This window comes from Mirounga leonina, unplaced genomic scaffold (genome assembly GCF_011800145.1).
Source record: "Mirounga leonina isolate KUSES-001 unplaced genomic scaffold, KU_Mleo_1.0 Mir_165, whole genome shotgun sequence".
Classification (NCBI taxonomy): Eukaryota; Metazoa; Chordata; class Mammalia; order Carnivora; family Phocidae; genus Mirounga; species Mirounga leonina.
Genome location: NW_023270415.1, coordinates 63,335,651 through 63,356,889, shown reverse-complemented (window position 1 = coordinate 63,356,889; position 21,239 = coordinate 63,335,651). Strand labels below are relative to the sequence as shown.

The 21,239-nt window shown below is 41.8% G+C and overlaps 1 protein-coding gene across 5 annotated transcripts in view; it reads right to left on the bottom strand.

Annotated features, from left to right (window-relative positions):
- Positions 1-21,239, bottom strand: part of COL14A1 (collagen type XIV alpha 1 chain) — a 199,527-nt gene that overhangs the window by 15,973 nt on the left and 162,315 nt on the right. For all 5 annotated transcript variants that reach the window (XM_035011835.1, XM_035011836.1, XM_035011832.1 and 2 more), the window contains 5 exons: positions 20,054-20,107; positions 19,527-19,598; positions 10,658-10,693; positions 9,582-9,648; positions 6,548-6,736 (listed from right to left, as the gene is read on the bottom strand). In XM_035011835.1, the coding sequence (XP_034867726.1) occupies positions 6,548-6,736; positions 9,582-9,648; positions 10,658-10,693; positions 19,527-19,598; positions 20,054-20,107 (418 nt within the window). The remainder of the gene's footprint in view (positions 1-6,547; positions 6,737-9,581; positions 9,649-10,657; positions 10,694-19,526; positions 19,599-20,053; positions 20,108-21,239) is intronic.

Here is a 21,239-nt window from a genome sequence, read left to right as displayed (position 1 = left end):
AAGTCGTTCAGGGATTATATCCTCAAAGAACAATAAAAAATTAATCCAGGCAACAAACAGAGTGGGGAAACTGCCCTTGCATCCAGCTCTTAAACAAAAACATGAAATTTTCTTGTGATTAAAGATGACATTCTAACACTGTTATTTTTTTAATCCTCAATGGTAATACTGCATCCCAAATATTTGATCCCACAGAGTAGGTATAAAGTACTAATGACATTTATAGAAACCAATGTGTTCCAATGGAGAAATCTTTAGAATGATACCTCCCAGTCATTTCCACTTAACATTCTCCAGTCACTAGCATGGGTAAAGACATCACCACTGCCGATGGGTGGGAGGAGATGTCTAGTCAGTAGTATAAGACCTCTCTGGAGAGAGCCCCAGTAGGAAAAAGAGATAAAATGGAAAACCAAGAGATCTGTTAATCAAGGAACAGGTGTCTGAAAAAGTAGAAGATAATTTACAGTTATTTGCATAATGCTGATGACATATTTGCTCTTATGATCTTCACTGTGAACACAATAGACACAAATACAGAAAGACACGTTATTGATAAAGCTCAGCTAACTTGTAGCTGTTGCATTCTCAGTAATTATTTAATATAAATACATTTTGACTTCATTATGCTTCCAGTGTAGTCATGCTGAGAATATGCATATTGGAATAAACAGTTTAACGAGAAATTACTTTAGTTTTACTTCTTTACATTACACTAGATGGCAGTCTAGTTTTTTTTAATTATGTGTGAAGGCAGGTTATATGTATTGTCTATGAATTTCATTTTGAATAGTAAAAGAGATGTAAATTATTTGTTGAAAAGGAGACAATATGTTGACTACTATTGAGAATCATAGCTTTAGAGTTTCAAGCCCTTTAGCACCTCATTTCTTTGCACATGTTATTGCTGTCTCTGCCTAGAATGCTCTCCTCTGACTCTCTTATTGATATGCCAAAGTCCTAAGCTTTCAGGTCTCAGCTGAAACATCACTGACGTGCCAGAGTAAGTCAGAGCCCTCTCTTCTACATTTGCATAGCATCATGGATTTTTTTCATGACACAACTAATGTAACTAAATGAAACTATTCATGTAGTTTTTGTTAGTCTGTTTACTATCTGTGTCCGTGCTAGGGACAGGAAAGGTAGGAAATGTATGCCCTGTTTACTACTATGTCATTGACACCCAACAGTATGCCTGATGTGTAGTAGATGCTCAGTAAGTGCTGGTTAGGTGAGTGAATGAAGATACAGACAGATTAAGATGTACGATTAAGCAGCCAAGATCACACAGCTAGTAAGTGGCCAAGCTCAGACCCTGACTTATATGTGACTGATGCCCCAAACGACATCCCGTCCTGCTACTCAGGTAAGCGGCATCACAAGTAGTGAAGTGAAATCGGTTTCTCTTCTAAAATATCACAAGTAAAACAAGACTGAATTGCCTTGTTCTAGGTTTCTATTTCTCCTAGGGTTAGATGTTACACTAATTCTAGAGGTGTACCCCAGGTTGCCAGATCCATGGCCAGCTTCCCTCCAGGTAATTCCCCTACTTGGACTCTTCTATAGCCTGGGCACCTGCTAAAATACTAGAAAAACTTTGAAGTGTCAAAATGTATAATCATGGAAAATATTTTTATCACATTCATATTTATCCAACAAATCACCTCAAAGTTGGTCATTTGCCAGGTCAAGGATGTCCCAAGGCTCTCCAAAAACAGAACACAGTGTGCAGGGAGCTTACAAATAGTACAACTATGACCCACTGTGCCATTCTGGTCAGTTCAGCTGTTGACTTGTTTGTGTGAACTGAGCCGTGAATTGTGGTTAGTAGAAGCCATAACGAAACGGGGGTCCACCAGACCCTGCATGGTTCTGGCCTCTCCCATGGGAGTCCCTCACTACACCATGAATTCCAAGGTGGCAACAGGACAGAGTGGAGCAAGCACAGATATTCTGGAATCATGCAGATGTGGACTTGAATTTTGGTCCCCTATGGTCCAGCGGGGTGACCTTGGACAACTGACAAACTAGCTGAGCCTCAGTTTCCTAACTTAAAAATGGAGCTAGGGTAATCTGGGTGGCTCAGTAGGTTGAGCATCTGACTTTTGGTTTCAGCTCAGGTTATGATCTTGGGGTCCTGGGATGGAGCCCCACATCGGGCTCTGCACTCATCGGGGAGTCTGCTTGAGATTCTCTCTCCCTCTGCCCCTCCCCCTGTGCTCATGCACGCTCTCTCTCTTTCTCAAATAAATAAAATAAATAAATAATAAAATCTTTTTTTAAAAAATGGAGCTAATACTGACCTCGCAAGATTTTTATGAGCGTTAATAATGTGCCAAGCAACTAATAGGAGCTTAACAACACTAGTCGCTTAATAAATGCTGGAACCCTTCTTTTCAAAGCCCACAGTGATGTCTTCCTCTAAATTCTGACAGCATTTACTTTCTACACAACTCATTTCACATTTACTCTCCCAACTTGCACATTCAGTAATGTTTCGCATTCCTTCCTTATCCAAACCATGCCTTCTATTTTATCCAAATGAGGGAGTGTGCATATAGGACTGAACACAATATTGGCAGATACATTTAGTGCCTAATAAGTGAAAGCCATAAATAAATAGTATTATCTCACACACTGTCAACTCAAAAGCCTTACATGAACCCTGCATTCAATAAATATTTACTGATTTATTGTCCAAGATAAATTAGCTATAAATTCCAGCTTTATGGATGTACAATCTGAACATGAAAATCTTCAGTTGGATGGCTCCCGTGATCCAGTGTTTTTTGGAGAATGATGGAAACTGAAGGAGTTACATAAAGACTGAAATCAGGAAACTGTCCCAGTTCTTTTCAAGCAAATAAAGGAACTCAATTTGGCCAACTATAGACCAGCCAACTTATTTTTGACTGGGTTAATATATGGTTTAAGACACCAGTGAACATTTCAATAAATGGAATAAGAAAATAGGAGATTAGTCACCCAGGAACGATTACACAAAGATCAGAATTAGAAATGGAGCTGTCTTCTGGGGTCTAGTTAGAATCACACAAGGTTGTGACTCTAGGAGAGTGTGTTCAAGTCAGAAAAGTCAGGACTCAGTTGTTTCAGGTCAGGGAAGAAAAGAGAAACTTTAGAGCTTTTGTGAACTTTGGAAGCCAGGATATAGAGTCATTTCTGAAGACAGTGCAGTATTTAATGGGGACAGGCAAGGAAAAACAGCTTTTCTTTGCTGTATGTGAGCCATGGAGTATAAGTGACAAGAAGAAAAAGCAGGTGAGAAATTGGGCTACAGAACATCTTGCTTATGCTACGCAGATGGAACCTCTTTACTCCTGGGTGCTAATAATCAGACAAGTCCAAGTTGGAGTTCAAGCCTTAGATGAATAATGTGAGCTGCAGGAGTCCTTCAAATCCTTAACTTCTAAGGATTCTGTATATATTGCGATCCATGTGAGAACACAGCTAAACGACGATTCCCCACAAACTTATAGAAAATACTTTGTTTAAGTTAAAGGAGACAAAGGACTAATGAAAAGGAGGTAGCTAATCAGATGGAGGCAAAATACAGTCTTCTGTTGGGTGATAAGGAAAGTCGAGAACAGTCTCTATTTCACACTGCTGATATGGGGGGGGAGTATTTGTAATTCCTTTTCTGTTCTCCAAAAATGCATATTTTTTGCTAGTTCAATGATAATGACTGGGTTAATCAACAGTGCATTTTGAACTGAGGTCAGAAAATACAAGGTTGCCCCTCAGCCCTTTTAATGGAGGAAAACAGGAAACCATAGTAAGGATCAGTAGTATTTCTTTTTGCCTCAGTCATACAAGTTTGCATGTATACACATGGACTTGCATACTACATCGTGATGCAAAATGTATTTCTTACTGTACATCCTCTGTAAAAGAGTTCAAAAAATTTGAAAAATTAGGGGCGGCTGGCTGGCTCAGTCAGTGGAGCATGCAACCCTCGATCTCAGGGTTGAGTTCAAGCCCTCTGGGGCAGAGAGCTTACTGTAAAAATTTTTGAAAAATTATAATAGGGAAACCAGATGGAGCACTTCCTATGAAAAATTCGCCAAGTCAATGGAGTGGTGAATTTCTTTTAGGAAGACTCATGTGAGACACATAGAAAACCCCAAGAAAGTGAGGTTCACTTAAATGCTAGGCCAGAGTACTCAACACCATATTTCTTTTTGCCTTGCTTTTGTAGTTTAGCATTTGTCTAAATACACTCTTGAGTAATAATACTTATTTTTACTTACTACAATATAGTGTCCTTTCAAAGTTATATTATATAGAGAGCATCGTGATAATCATATTTTATATAGCAACAACAACCCCACAACCTCTGGTTTTTATTTCTAGTCCTAACATTGGCTGATTTCAAGACTCTTTGGGCCTCATTATCTTCATATGCTCTCTTTTACACAAAATGAGGGTGAGGAGAAAAGATGGCTGAAGTGTCTTCAGTTTTAAAATGCTATTGTTTGACTTAGTGGAAACGTAGATATTTCTCTCTCTCAATACTTCCTGGGTATTTGGACCACAAGATCAAACAAACAAACAAAAAATCATTGTCTTCCTTGCAGCAACAAATGCCAACTGCAACAGGATTGAAATACTTTGCTAGGAATGAAAAGTCCCTTGAGCCTTGACCTATAAACCCTGACCTTAAATGCAAAACCATGACCATCCATTGGCGATCATCTAAAAATCACTTTCCCTCATGTTCAGAGGGCATGTCTCACTTTCTGTCACACTGTCACTCTCCGTGTATTTGCAGGACAGGATTTTGCTTTGTCTACTACACTCTTTAGGGATACATGTGTATCGACATATGTAGGTCAGAAAATTATATCATGGAAATTCATATTTCAAAGGCTGTCTGGGCCATTGTTTGAGAATTCCTGGAAGATTTTCCTATGGTCGAAGCATTCAATTCCTCTTGAGGAGCAGGGAAGACTCAGTCTGGCAAGAACAAGAATAGGACTTCCAAAAAAAACAAACACAACTTGTGACTTGCTGAGAGTGACTCAGGCACTGGCCCTGTGCCCCCCGCGTCACAGGTGATCCATCACCAACACCGTCAGAGGATGCCCAGCTGCCAGATCTTCTGAGTGCTGTGAGGGAGACATGCCTTTCTCTACATCAGCTGATTTCATGTCCTGGCACGGGAAAAACCTTCAGAAAGGAAAACCAGGACTGGGTTGCTAAGAGAGCAACAACTACTGAGGGAGGACCTATCATGTGCAATGCGGTTCAGAACGGATGCTGCTCTTGGCAATCGAGCTGTTCACCTCCCCCTGATGAGTGCTAAAATGCATGGGAAAGACAGTGCATCAGGGGCCCTGGGGATGGAGCCACTGTGTGGTCTGGGGCAATCAATGAAAATGTCATTCCTGAAACAGAAGTGCAGCTGAGCCTTGCACTAAGAGTAAGAACACACCTAAGATAGGGAAAGCAAAGGACATTTCCAAAGCGGGGAACAAGGCATATGAAAGCACAGAGGCAGAAAGCCCTGTTGGCACAGATCAAGAATGAACATGAAGTACTAACTTTGGAATCTGCATGTCACATCTCCAATGTGATAAAAGGAACATATCCTACCCGGCTCACAAAAGTAACAGGATTCACATGGCAAATAGGTAACAGCTTTTCCCCAGATCTACATTCTAGAACATGGTGTCTTAGAAAATACTTTTAATCAGTTGTCTTATTTCCCATCACTTTCTTTGTAGTTCATATGTAACCCTAATATCCCACATCTCTTTAATCTAGAGGGGGAGATCTAGGTCAATTATAGAACTGAATGAAATTCAATCAAAATCTTATTATTGTATTATACAACACTGCTAAGACCTGTAGGGGAAAACAGAAAAGGCTAAGTGGGATTTCTGTTTTCAAGAAACTTTGGTAGAAAAGACAAAACATTGGCCCGTGAAACTAATAAATAAAATGCTGCCTTATATTATAGGAAGATGAACCACAACCAGTATTTTCACTTGAAGTTTATAGCTGGCATGGTCTACATAGGCATATGTAAATCATTTGTCGATAGGACCCATGACTCACCTGAGGGCTGCCACCAACTGTTGCCCACTGTGGGCACTGCATAAAAAAAGCATCTGACCTCGGAAGTGAGCTCTCAGCTTACCATGACATATGTGTGATGCCACATCTGTCCAGAGGAGGGCATCATTTTCTAATTCTTCCACGTGGAAAGGGCACCTGTTCTTAATTCCTCCATCTAGAGGGGACACCTTTCTCTCATTAGCTCAAAAGCCTCTGAGAGGTGAGTTGGGGGTCCTGATCCTCCTTTTTCATACGAGTAGATATGGCTCTTGATGAAATACTTTGTAGATTACTCAACTTACTCACTGGGGAATCTTGGGGAAAAATAAGTAAGCTGGAGAAGAGATGGGGTGGTGGTAATGAACATTCATTATTTTGGACATCATCATTGTATAAGCACCACTGTTTACACCAGGCTTCACTGCACACACCTCAGTGTTGTTCCAATGGAAGAGGTGGCTCAGCTTACCTCGTTCTCCAGGGGCCCCTGGCATGCCTGCGTTTCCTGGGAAGCCTGGGGTCCCTGGGGGTCCTTGTTCACCAGGGTTTCCGGGTGACCCTGGTCTGCCAGGCTCCCCAGGAGGCCCCTGGACGGTCCGGACTGATGAGGACTGGCTGGGAATCTGGTTGAGGATGGCCGTGTACCTGGCCATGTGACCTGAGACACAAAGGGCAGAGACATCCTTCAGTGAACTGTCACACGCAGAAAGGGAAGACCAGCGGTATTATCGGTCAAGGCTCTGAACCATTCCATTCGACAACCACAAGAGGAAAAGCACACTCTCTGAAATATGTTGATTTCCAACTTAAAAATGATGACATTTTACTTTGGATGATATTAACAGCTGGACCGTATTCAAGGTGCATCTCAAGTGTTTGGAATTCCACAGCTCACATCAGCACCTCAGTAAACATCATGGGCAGAAGTCATAAATTTGGTTTTTGCCCCCAACATTTATCTGACCCCTAAACCCTCACCCAGCTGCCCCTTTTCTCTAGCAACACCCCTCTTCCCAACTTACTTGTCTTTTTTCCAACCCACAAAGCCTGCTCCACCCTCTTGCTCACAAACCCCCAGACAAGTGTTTTGTTTCAATCTGACTCTTCGTTGCCAAGCCTTTTTGCAGGAACCTTTACTTGGGTCCCAGCTGCAGATACTCCCACTAGCTTTATTTATTTTGTTTTAAATCTGGCTCTCCCTCCTATAATCCCTTAACTCAGTTATGCCTGGAAGAACATATTTTAATAATCAGAAGTATACATTGGTAAAGTGCTTGATATCATAACACCTCGGTTTTCTGGCGACATCAGAAGATAAGATTTTCCCACATTAGTGAATTTTCTAGATGAAAACCTATCCCTTTTCTAACATACAGATCTAAATAAAGAATAGTAACCATTCTAGAGGGATTATTTCTAAAATATATTCAATGCCTTCTTAAGCATAGGACCATGACCGCAACTGATGACTCGGAGGCCATCTGTAGGCATGTCCACGGTTGTCCGAGTGGGGTCGACATTTCCACATCTGCTTTTCCAGGTTCTTCCTTTATCATGTCTCTGGCTATCATCACTTTGGTCTCACACAGTTTCCCACGTCACCTTTCCTAGAGTAATTCTTCTGATCAGCTCTGGACTAAAATCTGGATAACTGAGCATGTGAGGAATTATATGCTAACTGATGAATCAAGTTCTGAGGAGAAACCTAAGCAATGGAATAAGGAGCCCAGAGGAACCTGAAGTAGCACGTGGGAAGGTGGCTGAGGTGCCAGCAACAGCCCCTGGGCGGGTTGGGTCTTGCTCATAAAGTTGTGTGCAATCTTTTCTATTTCTTCTCTCCCAGCTGCATCCACAGACAGGGCCTCCCTATTCTACAGGCTTCTTTCAGCTTCCTTGCATCACTCCCTGCTGGCTTCCATTTCCTCGAAGTCATTCACAAGAATCTGAGAATTCCCAAAGGGGAAAGACGCAATTTTGAACTCTCAATTTTTAGGGCATGTCTTAAATGATCATATATTTATGTAAGATTTTTATTCTATAGTGGAATATGACAGCAACTTTTGTGAAATCTCCCACATACTGTGGTCAGTGAGTCCTACCTGGATTTAACCCCTAGGCTTCCTTAAAATAATTCCTTGCTCATTTACACTGTATACTTGAAATGAGAAACCTACAAAATAATCCAAGGTACAGGTTAGCTTTAGACGTATTCAATGTTCAATTTAGCTTTTATAATTTATTGTTCAATGTTCAATTTAGCTTTTATAATGTTCAATTTAACTTTTATAATTTATTGTGTTTTTAAAGATCTTGCTTTGGCAATAAACTTAAAAGAGTTTCATTTAAAACTGGTCAATTCTCTCAGATACACACATTTAATTTGGGCAATATAATATAAATGAAATAAAGTTAAAATATAGGGAGCATTACTGTTATGTCTGAAGATGACAGCTTTGTACATGGTTTGCACAATCAATGTCTTAATGAAAACTCTCCCAAGCTGATGTGCACCTTCACCTGATGCCTTCCCAAAGATGAGATCTGGGTTTATCTACTACAGATGGGATTTAGGAACCAGCCATTATGCCTTCTTGGACACTTATGGGACTCCCAGACATTCCTGGGTTAAAAAAATGTAACCTTCCAAAGCTAAGACAGCCACTCAGGTAATGAAGGCGGAGTGGCGTGCTACCAGAGTAGGAGACTTGACTACAGAGCTAGGCCAGGGATGGCTGGGTTTGACTATTTCATCTCCATCTGGCCTTAGATCTTTCTGGAATTGAGCAAATTACTGGCAAAGGGCCCATACCAGTAACCCTCTGGTTAGATTACTGAGACAAAATGTCAGTGGGCCTGGGGGAAACGCAAAATGGGTGGGCACGCAAGTGAATGAACACAAACAAGTAACTGGAATACCGTGTTGCTGGAAAGTTCAAGTTTAAAATGAAGACATGGGACACTACATCTGAAAGTAATGATGTACAATGTATTAGCTAATTGAATTTAAATTTACAAAAAAGAAGAATGAAGCCAAGGGCCTTGGGCTAACCAAAAGAAAAGGATAAAAAAAAGCAGGTATTGATTTAAATCTAGTGAGTTGATAGAAATCAACACTATGGATCATCTTTTTGTAAGCAGCTTCTGATTCCTTAGTCTGACAACTTCCAAGTGCTGAGTACTTGAGAAAAAAAAAATCTATCCATTTGAAGACAAGGAAAGAATAAAAGATCTGATCTGGGCAGCTAAGTTATATCTATGTGGGCCAAAGGAAGGCTCTTGGACAGATGCCACAGAGGCAGCTGGTGTCTGTGACATGGATACAGGACTCGAGGGTGATCTGTAATGACCTCTTACTGGGGATAGTTATGACTATCCGTAAAGCTTACCTATCTGCACCAAGACAAAGTTTTCGCGGTGTTTTCCCGAGTCACTAACTTATGGGCAAGGCAGATCCCCACTGGGACAAGGAACAGAGAACGACATTGGAACCGTAATGCACTTACTCTGGATGAGCTGTTCGCACACCTGACGTGCCACTGCCCGTACCATGGCTTGAGACTGCAGGTCCCCCTGCGTGAGAAGAAAGCATCCTCTGAGTCTCGGCCACAAGCCCAGCCCCGTGGCCGGACTTCCGGCATGCAGATCTGACTCAACCCCCTGTTCCCACCTCGTTGGCTCCCACACCAGATAGGATTGGCTTCCATGGTGCAGAGAAGGAGGAAGTAATTTGACATTCATGGTGCAACGTTCCTGGGAACCTTCATTAAATGACAAATCAAGTATTTCTGGTCCCAGATTCTAAAAGAATTTCATAGTTTTGACACAAACCCATATACTTTGAATACCTCATTTATGGCTCTTTAGAGCTTATAAACGATAACATTTTCTCAGGCAGTGGCTTATTTCATATTAGCACCAACTCCAAGGAAAAATGTTAAACCCATTTGATAAATGAACAGAGTTAAACATGTTGCCCAAGGGTTCACAGAGGTGACTGGATGAGCCCCAAATCACGGTTGTTTCTACTACAGGCGACAGCGCAATTATATGAGCAGCTGCATAATTTCTCAAAAGAGAGAGAAGGTCCTGGAAATAAACTGATTTAAGTTCCTCAGCCAGTTCCTTGACTCTGCGTCTGCCATTGGCTGCCAATGTCCGCCCATCAGAGAAAATACAAGCCCCTTTCTACTACTTGGCATTTGCAGAGTTTTTATTTTTCTGAAGCCTTTTTACGTCCATTATATAATTCTGTCATCAGATCCACTCTGGAGTTAGCGGAGTTTGATTCTCTCCATTTTATCCTTAAAGAAAGGGGCCCGAGGTCATCCAGCTGAATGGTAGCAGAGAGGCAACTAGAAACCAGCTCTCCTGACTTCTAGCCCACGGGGTGTTTTTCCACCTGACAACATGCCCACAGTCCAGTGGGTTGAGGAGAGGGAGGAGAGAGGGAACGGAATAAGAGCGATGAACAGTCATGGCAGTAACAGTCACGATAGTCGATGGTCATCCAGTCTCAGCCTTATGCAATGAAAGGTGTACAGCAAGCTGTGCCTGGTGAACAGAGCCAGAGGATACTCACCCTTTCTCCGCGCTCTCCCTTGGCTCCAGGGATACCCTGTAAAAAATTTAAATTGTCAAGTTCCTTGTAACACTGCCTTCAGCTGGCCATAATGAGAGTGCATCTTTTCTTATTCTATTACGATGGTTTTCCTCGCTCTAGCGATTCTGCAGCAAAAATCGATACACAACAGGAATAAACAAACAGCAAACAGAAGTAACTCTTTTAAACATTTTACTCCCCCAGCCTTTTAATACGTAGACAGTATTTTTTCACACGAAATTGAGATCCTGCAGCAATACTGCTTTGTGACGTCATATCACCGAATCGGTCATTTACATCTTTCCACCCTAAGCACCGCTCCGTGAATTGTATTCTACTGATGCTTCATGATTTATTTTACAAGCCTCTGCTGAATAGCTAAATTGCTTCCATTTTTAAAAGACTATCTCTCGAAGGAAGTAAACGATCTCCCATCCTAAGGGTTCAGGTAAGAGATGAGATTTGTGGATTCCCATAACTCTGCTTTCTGTCTGCATCACAGCACACAGTTCTTCTCCCCGATTCTCCCTGGTAACAGGAACTCATATTAACGCGAATTCTCAGCTGAATTATTACTTTGTTGTGTGGCTTAGCTACTCTTTGAGCCGTAAGAAACTGTATTATTACCGTAAAAATTTTTACTGAAAAGATAATGGAGATTTCAAGTGTTTCTGTAATGAAATTATACTAATAAGCAAAACGTGTGTCTTCAGAGCATTTCATCTTTTTGTTTCAACTCTGAAGCAATGTAATAGATCCACTGAACAACATTTTTATGTCTCTACCAAAAGGATAGCAAATAGCCTTTACAGATGGAATTCACCCACATTGTCAGACGGTTCCCCGTTGTTACAATAAACTCAACAAGTCCCAACCAAATATCTTCTCCAGAATCTCTATTCCATTAACAGTTACCTCAATTCAAAATTCTGGTTTCACACCATTGGTGTGCAGGTAAATTGGCTTTCTGGAAAAATAAGATGCCCGGACTTGCAGAGTTTGCTGCTACTAGAGGCATAAATCTATCTATCATGGTTGATTTCAAGCTACAAATGTGCTGTCACTGAAGACAGAGTTGAGAAAGGAAGAGAAGAAGGTACAGGCAGCTTGAGCCCACCACTGGTTGTCTTTTCTCCTCCCTTCCCTTGCATCTCATGTGTCTATTCAACACACACACATTTTCTTGCATTGCAATCTCTCATAGCCTTCTGTTCCATGACCCAGGTGCTACCCTCACTGTCTTACACCAGGGCATTTGAAACTTCCTTCTAATGAACTTCCCTAACTAAAGACCCCCCCCCCCCGCTTCTAGTTCATCCCCCACATAACCACGGGTCCTTCCTCAGACACTACCAGCATACAATTTAGAGGGCTCAGTGACTACTGAGTGACAACAGCTCTTCCTCTATTCAAAACCACTCAGCGATTCTTAGACCCATGTGACAAAGTTGCTTCTTCAATTCCAAGTCTTTTGTTATCTAGTTCCAACCTCCCTAATTTCTACTCCTCAAAATTACACTTTTGCATCCCCACAGACCTGATCTACTCAGGGTACGAAGACATTTGAAATGTGAGAAAAATATTAAAGTATTTATAAACATAAATCTTATAAATTAGATATCAACAGGAGAAATATTCTAATGCAGTACTTAGTTCCAATATCAGTTATATGACACTGCATTTTTTATTATTGTCCAATGTACTTAGCTACAAGTCAACTCGTGGATTTCTCTTCTCTCTGTGTAGATGGTAAGATCTCTAAAACTGGAAACCATAACTTATGTTACTTTCTATTTCTAAAACCACCTAGCCTGTGTCCCGTATAACAGAGTGACTCAGACATTCAACTAAGTCCAATATTAAATTGAAATAGTCATTATAAATCTAGGATTGCTGTCTACTTCCTCAGACCTTGAGCTTCCTTTTGTTCTGTCAATAAAGTGAGAAGAAAAATATTAGCTGACTTCAACTAGAAGAATAAATCCACCTTTTAGTGTACCATAAGATAATTTTTCAAGACTACAAATGAGATCAATAATCAACAACACCCAAGAGAACGTTATTGAAAAATATACATAAACTCATACACAGAATAGTACAACTTTAGTGCTGGGTATATAGGTGCTCACTCTAAATTCTTTGAATTTTGCTTGAAATTTTTCATACTAATATTTTGGGGAAAAACAGATGAGATAGGATCTGTAAGCCACTTAAACTCTCTGAGCTTCTTTGTAAGATCAGGCCATTAAGTTAAATGGTCTCCGGGGTTCCTTACAAGGATAATGTGTTAGCATCTCATAATGTCGTCATTATTTGGAACAGGGTAACACATGGAACAGAATTTATGAAAAATACAAAGCTGGACTTGCCAGGGGAGAATCACCAACTCTACAAAGAAAGCATATCCTCACTACAACCACTCTCAGCGTGTAAGTTCCATAGTCAGTCTGTGTCTGGCTCACAAACTCCTGTTCCCCAGTTCCCGGGACGGTGCTTGGGCCAGAGCAAGTGCTCAAAGATACGTGAACCGAATGAATGAGTGAATGAATGAATGAATGAATGGCTGAATTTTACTGCAAGTAAAAAGAGTTGATTCTGTAAAAAGTATCCAAGAGTTGATTCCGTTAAAAAGTATCCAAGAGTTGATTCTGTTAAAAAGTATCCAATCTCCTTTATAAAAACTGTTTGCAAAAGTAAGATTTACAAGGCATTCTTGCCTCGCAATTCTTTTGAGATACAGATGTACTGGTGTCATCCTCCTCATGTCTTAGGCTCCACAAGTGGCCAAATCCCTAAAAATGCAGTAATGTCCCCTTGTAGGTCTAAGTGGACAAAAGAGCTACTTACGTTATCATGAAATCAACCTTTAGTGGAGCCAGCTTTTCAAGCATTGGATGCAAAACAAAACCCAAAAATCAGCAAACAAAAATAAGTAAATATTCTACATTATTAATATATTCAGAAGCTATTGGTAAATCCAAGCAGTTTAACACTGAAGTGCTTTTACCATGTTCCAAGCATTGTTCTTAGTGTATTAACCCATTTAACTCGGTCACAGCCTTATCAGATTAATTCATTATTTAATTCTTATTATTTAAAGACTCCCATAAAATAATCGAATTCATTCTTTCTAACAACCCTAGGAGATGTTATTTCCACTTTATACATAAGAAAAGTGATTCACAAAGAGGTTAAATAACTCGCCCCTGATCACACAGTGAGAAAATGGGAACTCTGGGACCGGAACCCAATCAGCTGGGCTCCAGAGCCCGTGATCTCCCCAACAAAGTGTGCTTCTAGCAAAGTGAATGAGAAACTATTCAACAATTCTGCCAGCCAATATCTTCAACTCCGTTTCCTGGCTAAACAATAATAAAAAAGCAATCATGAGTCCCTCCAATCTAACCCTAGCAACTCAGAACTCAGTGTTAACCTGAGTCATTTCTTAAAAGCAACTGGTCTCAAATATTTTTATTTCTGAACCAATACACTATTTGACATCTCCATTGCTAGCTATCATTTGTTAATTGGCTTCCTTGAAACTTAGAAAAAGAAATTAGAGCGTGAACCCAAGTGATCAGGAAAAACACACAGCCTCAGCCCCTTCTGGTACATAAGAATGGATGTGTTTAATCCGACCTGAAATTCCTCAAACTCGGCCTCACGATGCTGGTTATTAAGTAGCTACAGGACACAGCTAGGCAGTCTCAGTGAAAGATCCATTTAGTAGAATATCTGTACAGCAAGAAGTTATTTTTTATTCCAACATCTCTGACATCTTTCCTTTGATTTTTGCAAAGTAAAACAAAAACAAAATAAAAATTCCTGAGCAAAGGAAGGTCCATAACTCCACCAAAGTATGCTTTGAGGGAAAACACATATTCCCTGTCGATGTAGGCAAGAAAAATGGCACATTTTCCTATAATTTTGGGAACCCTTGAAATGTAAAGAAAAGAAACTACAGTAGCTACATTCATAGATTCACAGAATTTTAATGCTGAGGGAAGAGGAATGATCTCATCGTGGTCCAAGTCCCACATATTAAAGATACCTGTTAACATAAATCAAAACATCCTAGCTTGGCTCTAAAGGTCTCCCATGTTAGACCATGGAGAAATAATCTTCTAAGAATAATCTTCTAGTACTCCCCTGCACATCAGCCTAACTGGAATGCAAACATAACTTCATTCTTTCTTTCTTTTAACAAAGACCTATAAGAGCCCTCTATGAAAAGACCTGGAATCTAGGAACAAAAACTTATGAGTACAAGTATGATGACATTTCTGCCCTTGAGGAATGGATCGTTTCAGTGGAGGGCTGGATGTGGTCTCAGCCTGAGGAGGTGAGGGGCGCCTCACACATGAAGTGCACAGTTTTAAAGAGAGACTAGCCAGAATCTCACCAGCTGGAGAAAGGAGGAGAAAACAGCTCAGACAAATGGAAGGATGTCCCGAAGGCTAAACAAGTGTGAAACGGTATGGCGTGTGTTGGCGGGGCTCTACATAATTTTAGGTGACTCAACTCCAAACGAAGAGATGGTAGGAGGTCAGCTGGAAGGTAAAGGAAGGGACCATCATGAAGGGCCATGTATACTTGGTTGAATATTTGGGACCCATCCCCTGGTTATAGGGATCCAGTGAGGAGATTCAAGCCAGGGAATGACACATCAAAGATATACAGGAAGGATCACTCAGCAGCTGGGGAATGGACAAGACCAGGGCGAGAGCATGGGGGCCACTTAGCGCTTCCTGTGATAAACTCTGAGAAACGAAGAGGGGTCAGAATAAAACTGTGACAGTGGCCATGAAGTAAGAAAAAGAGTCGAAAAATACTAAAATGTATAAAAGATGGGGTGCCTTGTGTTTGCTTTATGTCTTACTGCAATCCCCATCAATGCCATCTTCCTGTCTTTGTGGGCGGAAATCACACCCACATTTCAAGATCTAAGTGAAATGCTGCCTCGTTCAGGTGCTATTCTCCCCATCCCATCAACTCAGGTGGTATCCCCCTCTCTGACTCTCTGTCTCTCAATGGGGCTTTCATGGCAACTTCGTTGTCTTTTCCTTAAGGCATTTCTCCCTTTCTGCCTTTTATTATCCCTACTTATAGAAAAAACATTATTCTCTCTAGATTTGCCATGGATGTGGAAAAATATCTTGGTCACCTTTTGTACCCCTAGGAACCCCTTTCCCCCATGTATCTGGTCCATATTGGCTACCCAGTACATCGTTTTAAATGAATGAATCGGGAAACTGACGTCCTGAGGGTCTAGATAAGTTGCTGGAGGGATGTGGCTGCACAGCTAGGTAAGGTCACGGCAGGGCCACATCTAGAACGCAGGCATCCTGACTTTTTTTTTTTTTTTTAAGATTTTATTTATTTATTTGAGAGAGAGAGAATGAAAGAGAGCACATGAGAGGGGGGAGGGTCAGAGGGAGAAGCAGACTCCCCACAGAGCAGGGAGCCCGATGCGGGACTCGATCCCGGGACTCCAGGATCATGACCTGAGCCGAAGGCAGTCGCCCAACCAACTGAGCCACCCAGGCGCCCAGGCATCCTGACTTCTAACGCGGTGCTCTTTAAATGCTGGAGTGGACCCATCTACCCGTATTGCATGGCCGCTTCTGACATGTGCTTCATCACCACCTGCTGCGCTGCAGGCGAGGCCCTGCCTGTCAGCCTAGACTTAAACCCCAGGTAGGAATTAGGACGGCAGCAGGGGCACCAACACACGCTGCGCGCTGGGCAGAGCACAGGAAAGCGCATGTTCCCGGCACCGCCCTAGGAGACACGTTGCTATCTTCAGTGGGGCAGTCTGTCTTTCTTGGTCTCTTTCCCTCCTGCCTTCCTAGACAGACATCCATGGGAAATCAGTCAAGGCCCTAACACCGGGATGCCGAGCCTGCCTTACCGGTCACGCCAGACTGGCGGCCAGCGGGCCTCTGGCTGCTCACGTCCCAGAGCGCTCGGAAGTCTGGGCTGGACAGTTTGGAGAACAGATGGCTTTTGAGAGGCTCCCCAAAGCCTACGACGGGGGCAACCCCACAACCCCACCCGGTGCCTATATACTACATGGCTCCTGTCTCTGATTAAAATGCCAGTGCCACGGGGCCCCTCATGCCACCAGCAAGGGGCCCTTTCCCATTGATTTACAATAATTGAAGATAATACTATTAACAAGGGCTTTATTTCTGGGACAAAGTTTATTGGCATTTCGGTGTGCCCCATATTTAGAGTCTATTCGAGAGCTACAACCCGCCAGGTGGATGAGCAGGGTGGGGTTCTACTTACCTAATGTGTTCTGCACCCCTCGTGCACCCCATTTTCTCCCCCTAGGACCTCCCAGCCAGCTCTTCTTTCCCATTCCGTTCCTCGCGGCTCAGGATCAACCCAGCTTGGGGTAAGGGAAATTAGTTCTAGGAGGTGTCGGCAACAAGAGTGCAAGGAATGAAAAGGGCGGCTCAGGTACACATACATTAGATCATATTAAAGCAGCTTTTGTTTTTTCTCATTTCACTTCAGGAGGCCTCAGAACTTTTGATGTCCTAAAATCTCTCATGGCTTTCTGAGAAACAGGTTGTGTATGCATGGTCTCTGACACTGCCTTAACCAGCCCCCTCCCCACCCCACCCCCACTGCTCTTGGAACCCTGCTGAAATATTCTGGAACTCTTGCTCCCAGGAGCACATTTTGGGAAGTTGACCGAAGCCTGGTAGCAGAGATGATGTTTTCAAATCACTTTTCTGGTGAGAAATAGCCTTGGGCCAAATGCATAGAGAAGTTTGCAGTAAAAGAATGGTAGAGACAGGAGTGAGTGTGTGTGTGTGTGTGTGTGTGCGTGTGCACGTGCGTGTTTGCATATGATCACATGTGTGAGTGTAGAGTACGTTTCCATGTGCATGACCATTCTCAGTAATATCATTGTGCATTTAAAAAAAAGACGTGTGAAGATAAAGCAATAGAATCTTTTTCTGTGACCCATTATTAGCTGGATTTAAAAAGAGGAGATATAAAACTATTTTGAACAAGGCCATTGTTTTTGGAATGAGTATACTGCTTTGTAAAGTGACTGCTGAGAACAGCATTCATTCGGGTGTGCAAATAGGGACATGCTAGCTAAAATCTGGAGGCATTTTTTATGTTCCTATCTTGGGAAAGGACTCTGAGATGAAATTTTATTGAAATGAGTTTTGAGAATAAAAAGTAATATGGCTCTCTGGGTGGCGAGAGGGAGAGAGGGGTCTTTCCAAATGAGAACCGATCTTTCTGTTATGTTTTATTCATTGTGATAGGCAGAAAAAGCACGCCCCCCCAGAGTGTCCATGCCCTCATCCCCAGAACCTGTGAGTATATTACCTTATGTGGCAAAAGGGACTTTGCAAATGTGACTTAGTCAAGCATCTCGAGGTTATCTAGGGACACTATCGAGGATTACCCAGTGGCCCAGATACAATCATATAGGTCCTTAAAGCAAATAACCTTTCTGGACTGGGCTCAGAGGGAAATGTGATTATTGTAGAATGGTCAGAGAGATAAAACCTTGCTGGCTTTGAAGATGGAAGTGGGCCATGAGCCACGGAATGTGGGAAGTCTTTGGATGCTAGAGAAGACAAGGAAATAGATGCTCTCCTAGAAGCTCCAGAAAGGAAATGCCAAACCTTGATTTTAACCCAGTGAGACTGTGTCAGACTTCTGACCTGCAGAACTGTAAGTTAAGACGTTTGTGTAGTTTTGAGCCACTGAGACTGTAGGAATGTGTTATGGCAGCCATAGAAATTTCACTCATTAACCTCTCCTACCCTCACGCTTCAGATTGCACTCTTCCACAAATTCTTCACCTGTTTGCAGTCATACATACACTTACACATCTCAGTTACTTTAGTGTGTGGATACAGGCTCAGTATATCACAGGTAATGTCAGAATGCTGACTAATACCTACACCTAGAAGAAACAACTTGAAAGTAACAGAAGACGGGCACCTGGGTGGCTCAGTTGGTTAAGCAACTGCCTTCGGCTCAGGTCATGATCCTGGAGTCCCGGGATCGAGTCCCACGTTGGGCTCCCTGCTCGGCAGGGAGCCTGCTTCTCCCTCTGACCCTCCCCCCTCTCATGTGCTCTCTCTCTCTCTCATTCTCTCTGTCTCAAATAAATAAATAAAATCTTTAAAAAAAAAAAAAAGAAAGTAACAGAAGACAACAGATGTTGTCTTTGGAGGCCATTTAATGCAACCACCTTAACTTACAGATGAAGAAGCCAACCCAGATGTGCTCATTTCTTTCTCCCCCATCCTATCTCTACCCCTCCCATTGATCACACTTGAACACCCAAAGAGATGAGAAGCACAAAAATGGGAGATAATTAGTTTCATTCACCGGCTTTCACTTAAATTTATTTGCTTACGTGTGAGTGTGTGTTTGATGGGAAATCCTGTCTTTCTTGTAGAACTTAGAAAGAAAAATCTATTCCCATCCTTACTCATCCTTGAATTTCTCAATTTTGTATTTTTTTTTTTTTTTACCCAGGAGACAGGCCTAATTAACACATAGCTTTTATGCCCAATCCCTGTAAAGATGACATTGGATTTACTTAGACGAATACAGAATAACAAACAATGGAAATATAATATGTAAACAGAATCATAGCTGATTATTCCCTATTGGGGTCATTTGTCTCTAGCCATGATATATGCACAGCCTGACCTCAATCTTTCCTCCAGGAGTTTCTCTGGTTTCCTTTATGGATGCCACAGAGTCTAGTAAGGAATAAACATTTTTGTTCAACAGAGATGCTGGTAAATTTAAACACACAATTAAGTGAAAGATGACTGGCTACTGCTGTAATACTCACAGGTGGCCCCAGGGCTCCTTGAGGTCCCATGCTTCCTGTGATCCCTGGGACTCCAGGGTTTCCGGGAATGCCCTAAATAGAGAGACAGGAAAATGGAGCAAACGTGAGTACTCATACATTCTCATCGAAGACAGCCAGCTCTCAAGAAGGAGTAACAAACACACACAGGGATAGCTTCCCTCCCTCTCAACACCAAGACTTCAGGATCCATTGCTCATTCTTGTTCCCAACTACCAAAAAAGGAGGGGAGACATTTTTTAGTAGTCATGTTATCAGTCAGGTGCAGTTCTTTCAAACTCAAGCCTTACCTATGTTCAGTAAAAACTAGATCAATGCAGGGGATCGTATGGACAAAGTGGCTCTGATAGAATGATCAAGCACATGGATATAGTAGGGAGAACATTGCACCAAAGAGTGAGTTGTTACCCTAGAGCAAAAATGGCTGCCCAGGTGAAAAGTTGAGCGAAAGAAAATTTCTCAAAAGAAATGAAATGCTTTAAATCCTAGTAGTTTGTGGAAATACTTACAATTGGCCCTGGTGGTCCTGGAGGGCCAGAGGATCCATCCTTTCCAGGAAAGCCCTGGAGAAAAGAAACACAATGTGTCAACTATGTATTTGCTTTATATGGTTTTCAGAATAGATGTGCCTAATCCCATTTAATATTTGGGGGGCAAATCCTGTGGCTTCCTCTGGACTTCTAAGGATTCACTGCTTTTAAACGCTTCATGAGAACTGTTCTTGGCAAGACTTTTGTGTCTGTTGGCTCTATGAAATTGTCCAGCACAAGAATTTTAGGTCTAAGACATGCCACTTACAAACTAAACAGGAACTTGTTTCCAGAAAGTGCTTTTTTTTTTTTTTTTCATTAAACCAAGCATAGCAAATGAAAAAGGAGATGAAGTCTTGGTAATTAATCAGACAAAAAGACAAAAAGATGAGTTAGTCTTTCATGACCTGGGGTCAGCGAGAGTTTGGGGCAAGGACTACCCATCAAAGAAACCTACATTACAAATTACTACAAGATCTGAAACTGCAACTCTTCAGGAGCAGCCTGCAGGAGACTATGGGCGGGGGATGGGTTTCCTGTTGCAATGATACAGTTTTGACTGCTGGGCAAGCTTGTTCAAAGTGTGTCACTGCCAGCTTACAAATGAGTAGATGTTGGCTTCCCATTCCATGTTGGAAGAGTTTAAGGCAGAAAGCAAATTATGTTCTTTTGAAAAATATCTTCCTAAATTATTGAATGTGGGTATGTATGTGAAAAATATAACAGCCGGAATGAGCTACTCTTAAATGGTTGTAGTTCTTAATTGTGGATGCCGGTCTTTCCAAAGTAGTTAAAAATATGAACGAGGTTGTTCAATTTGAATTTTATAAGAAGTTAGTAAAATATGGATCAAAACATCATCTTCTACTCCATGGAGAAGTGAACTTTTTGTCTTGAGATTTGTCTTTTTTTTGGAATAACCCACTTCCATCTCAAACCAAATCAAACCAAGTCAAACCAACCCCTCTTTGCTCACTCGCTGCCTCCCCCAATTCCCTTTCTGAAACTCATGACAGTTTTCCAGTGAGCTGTTTTTCCACTTGTCTTGTCCATGAAAATCATCTTCTTACGGCTCCCCATCCACATTCACATTATGTCTCCCTACCTCAGGGTGTCAGATAAAAGAGTAAAGATGAGGCTGGAAGAAAGGAAATGGTGTGTGAAT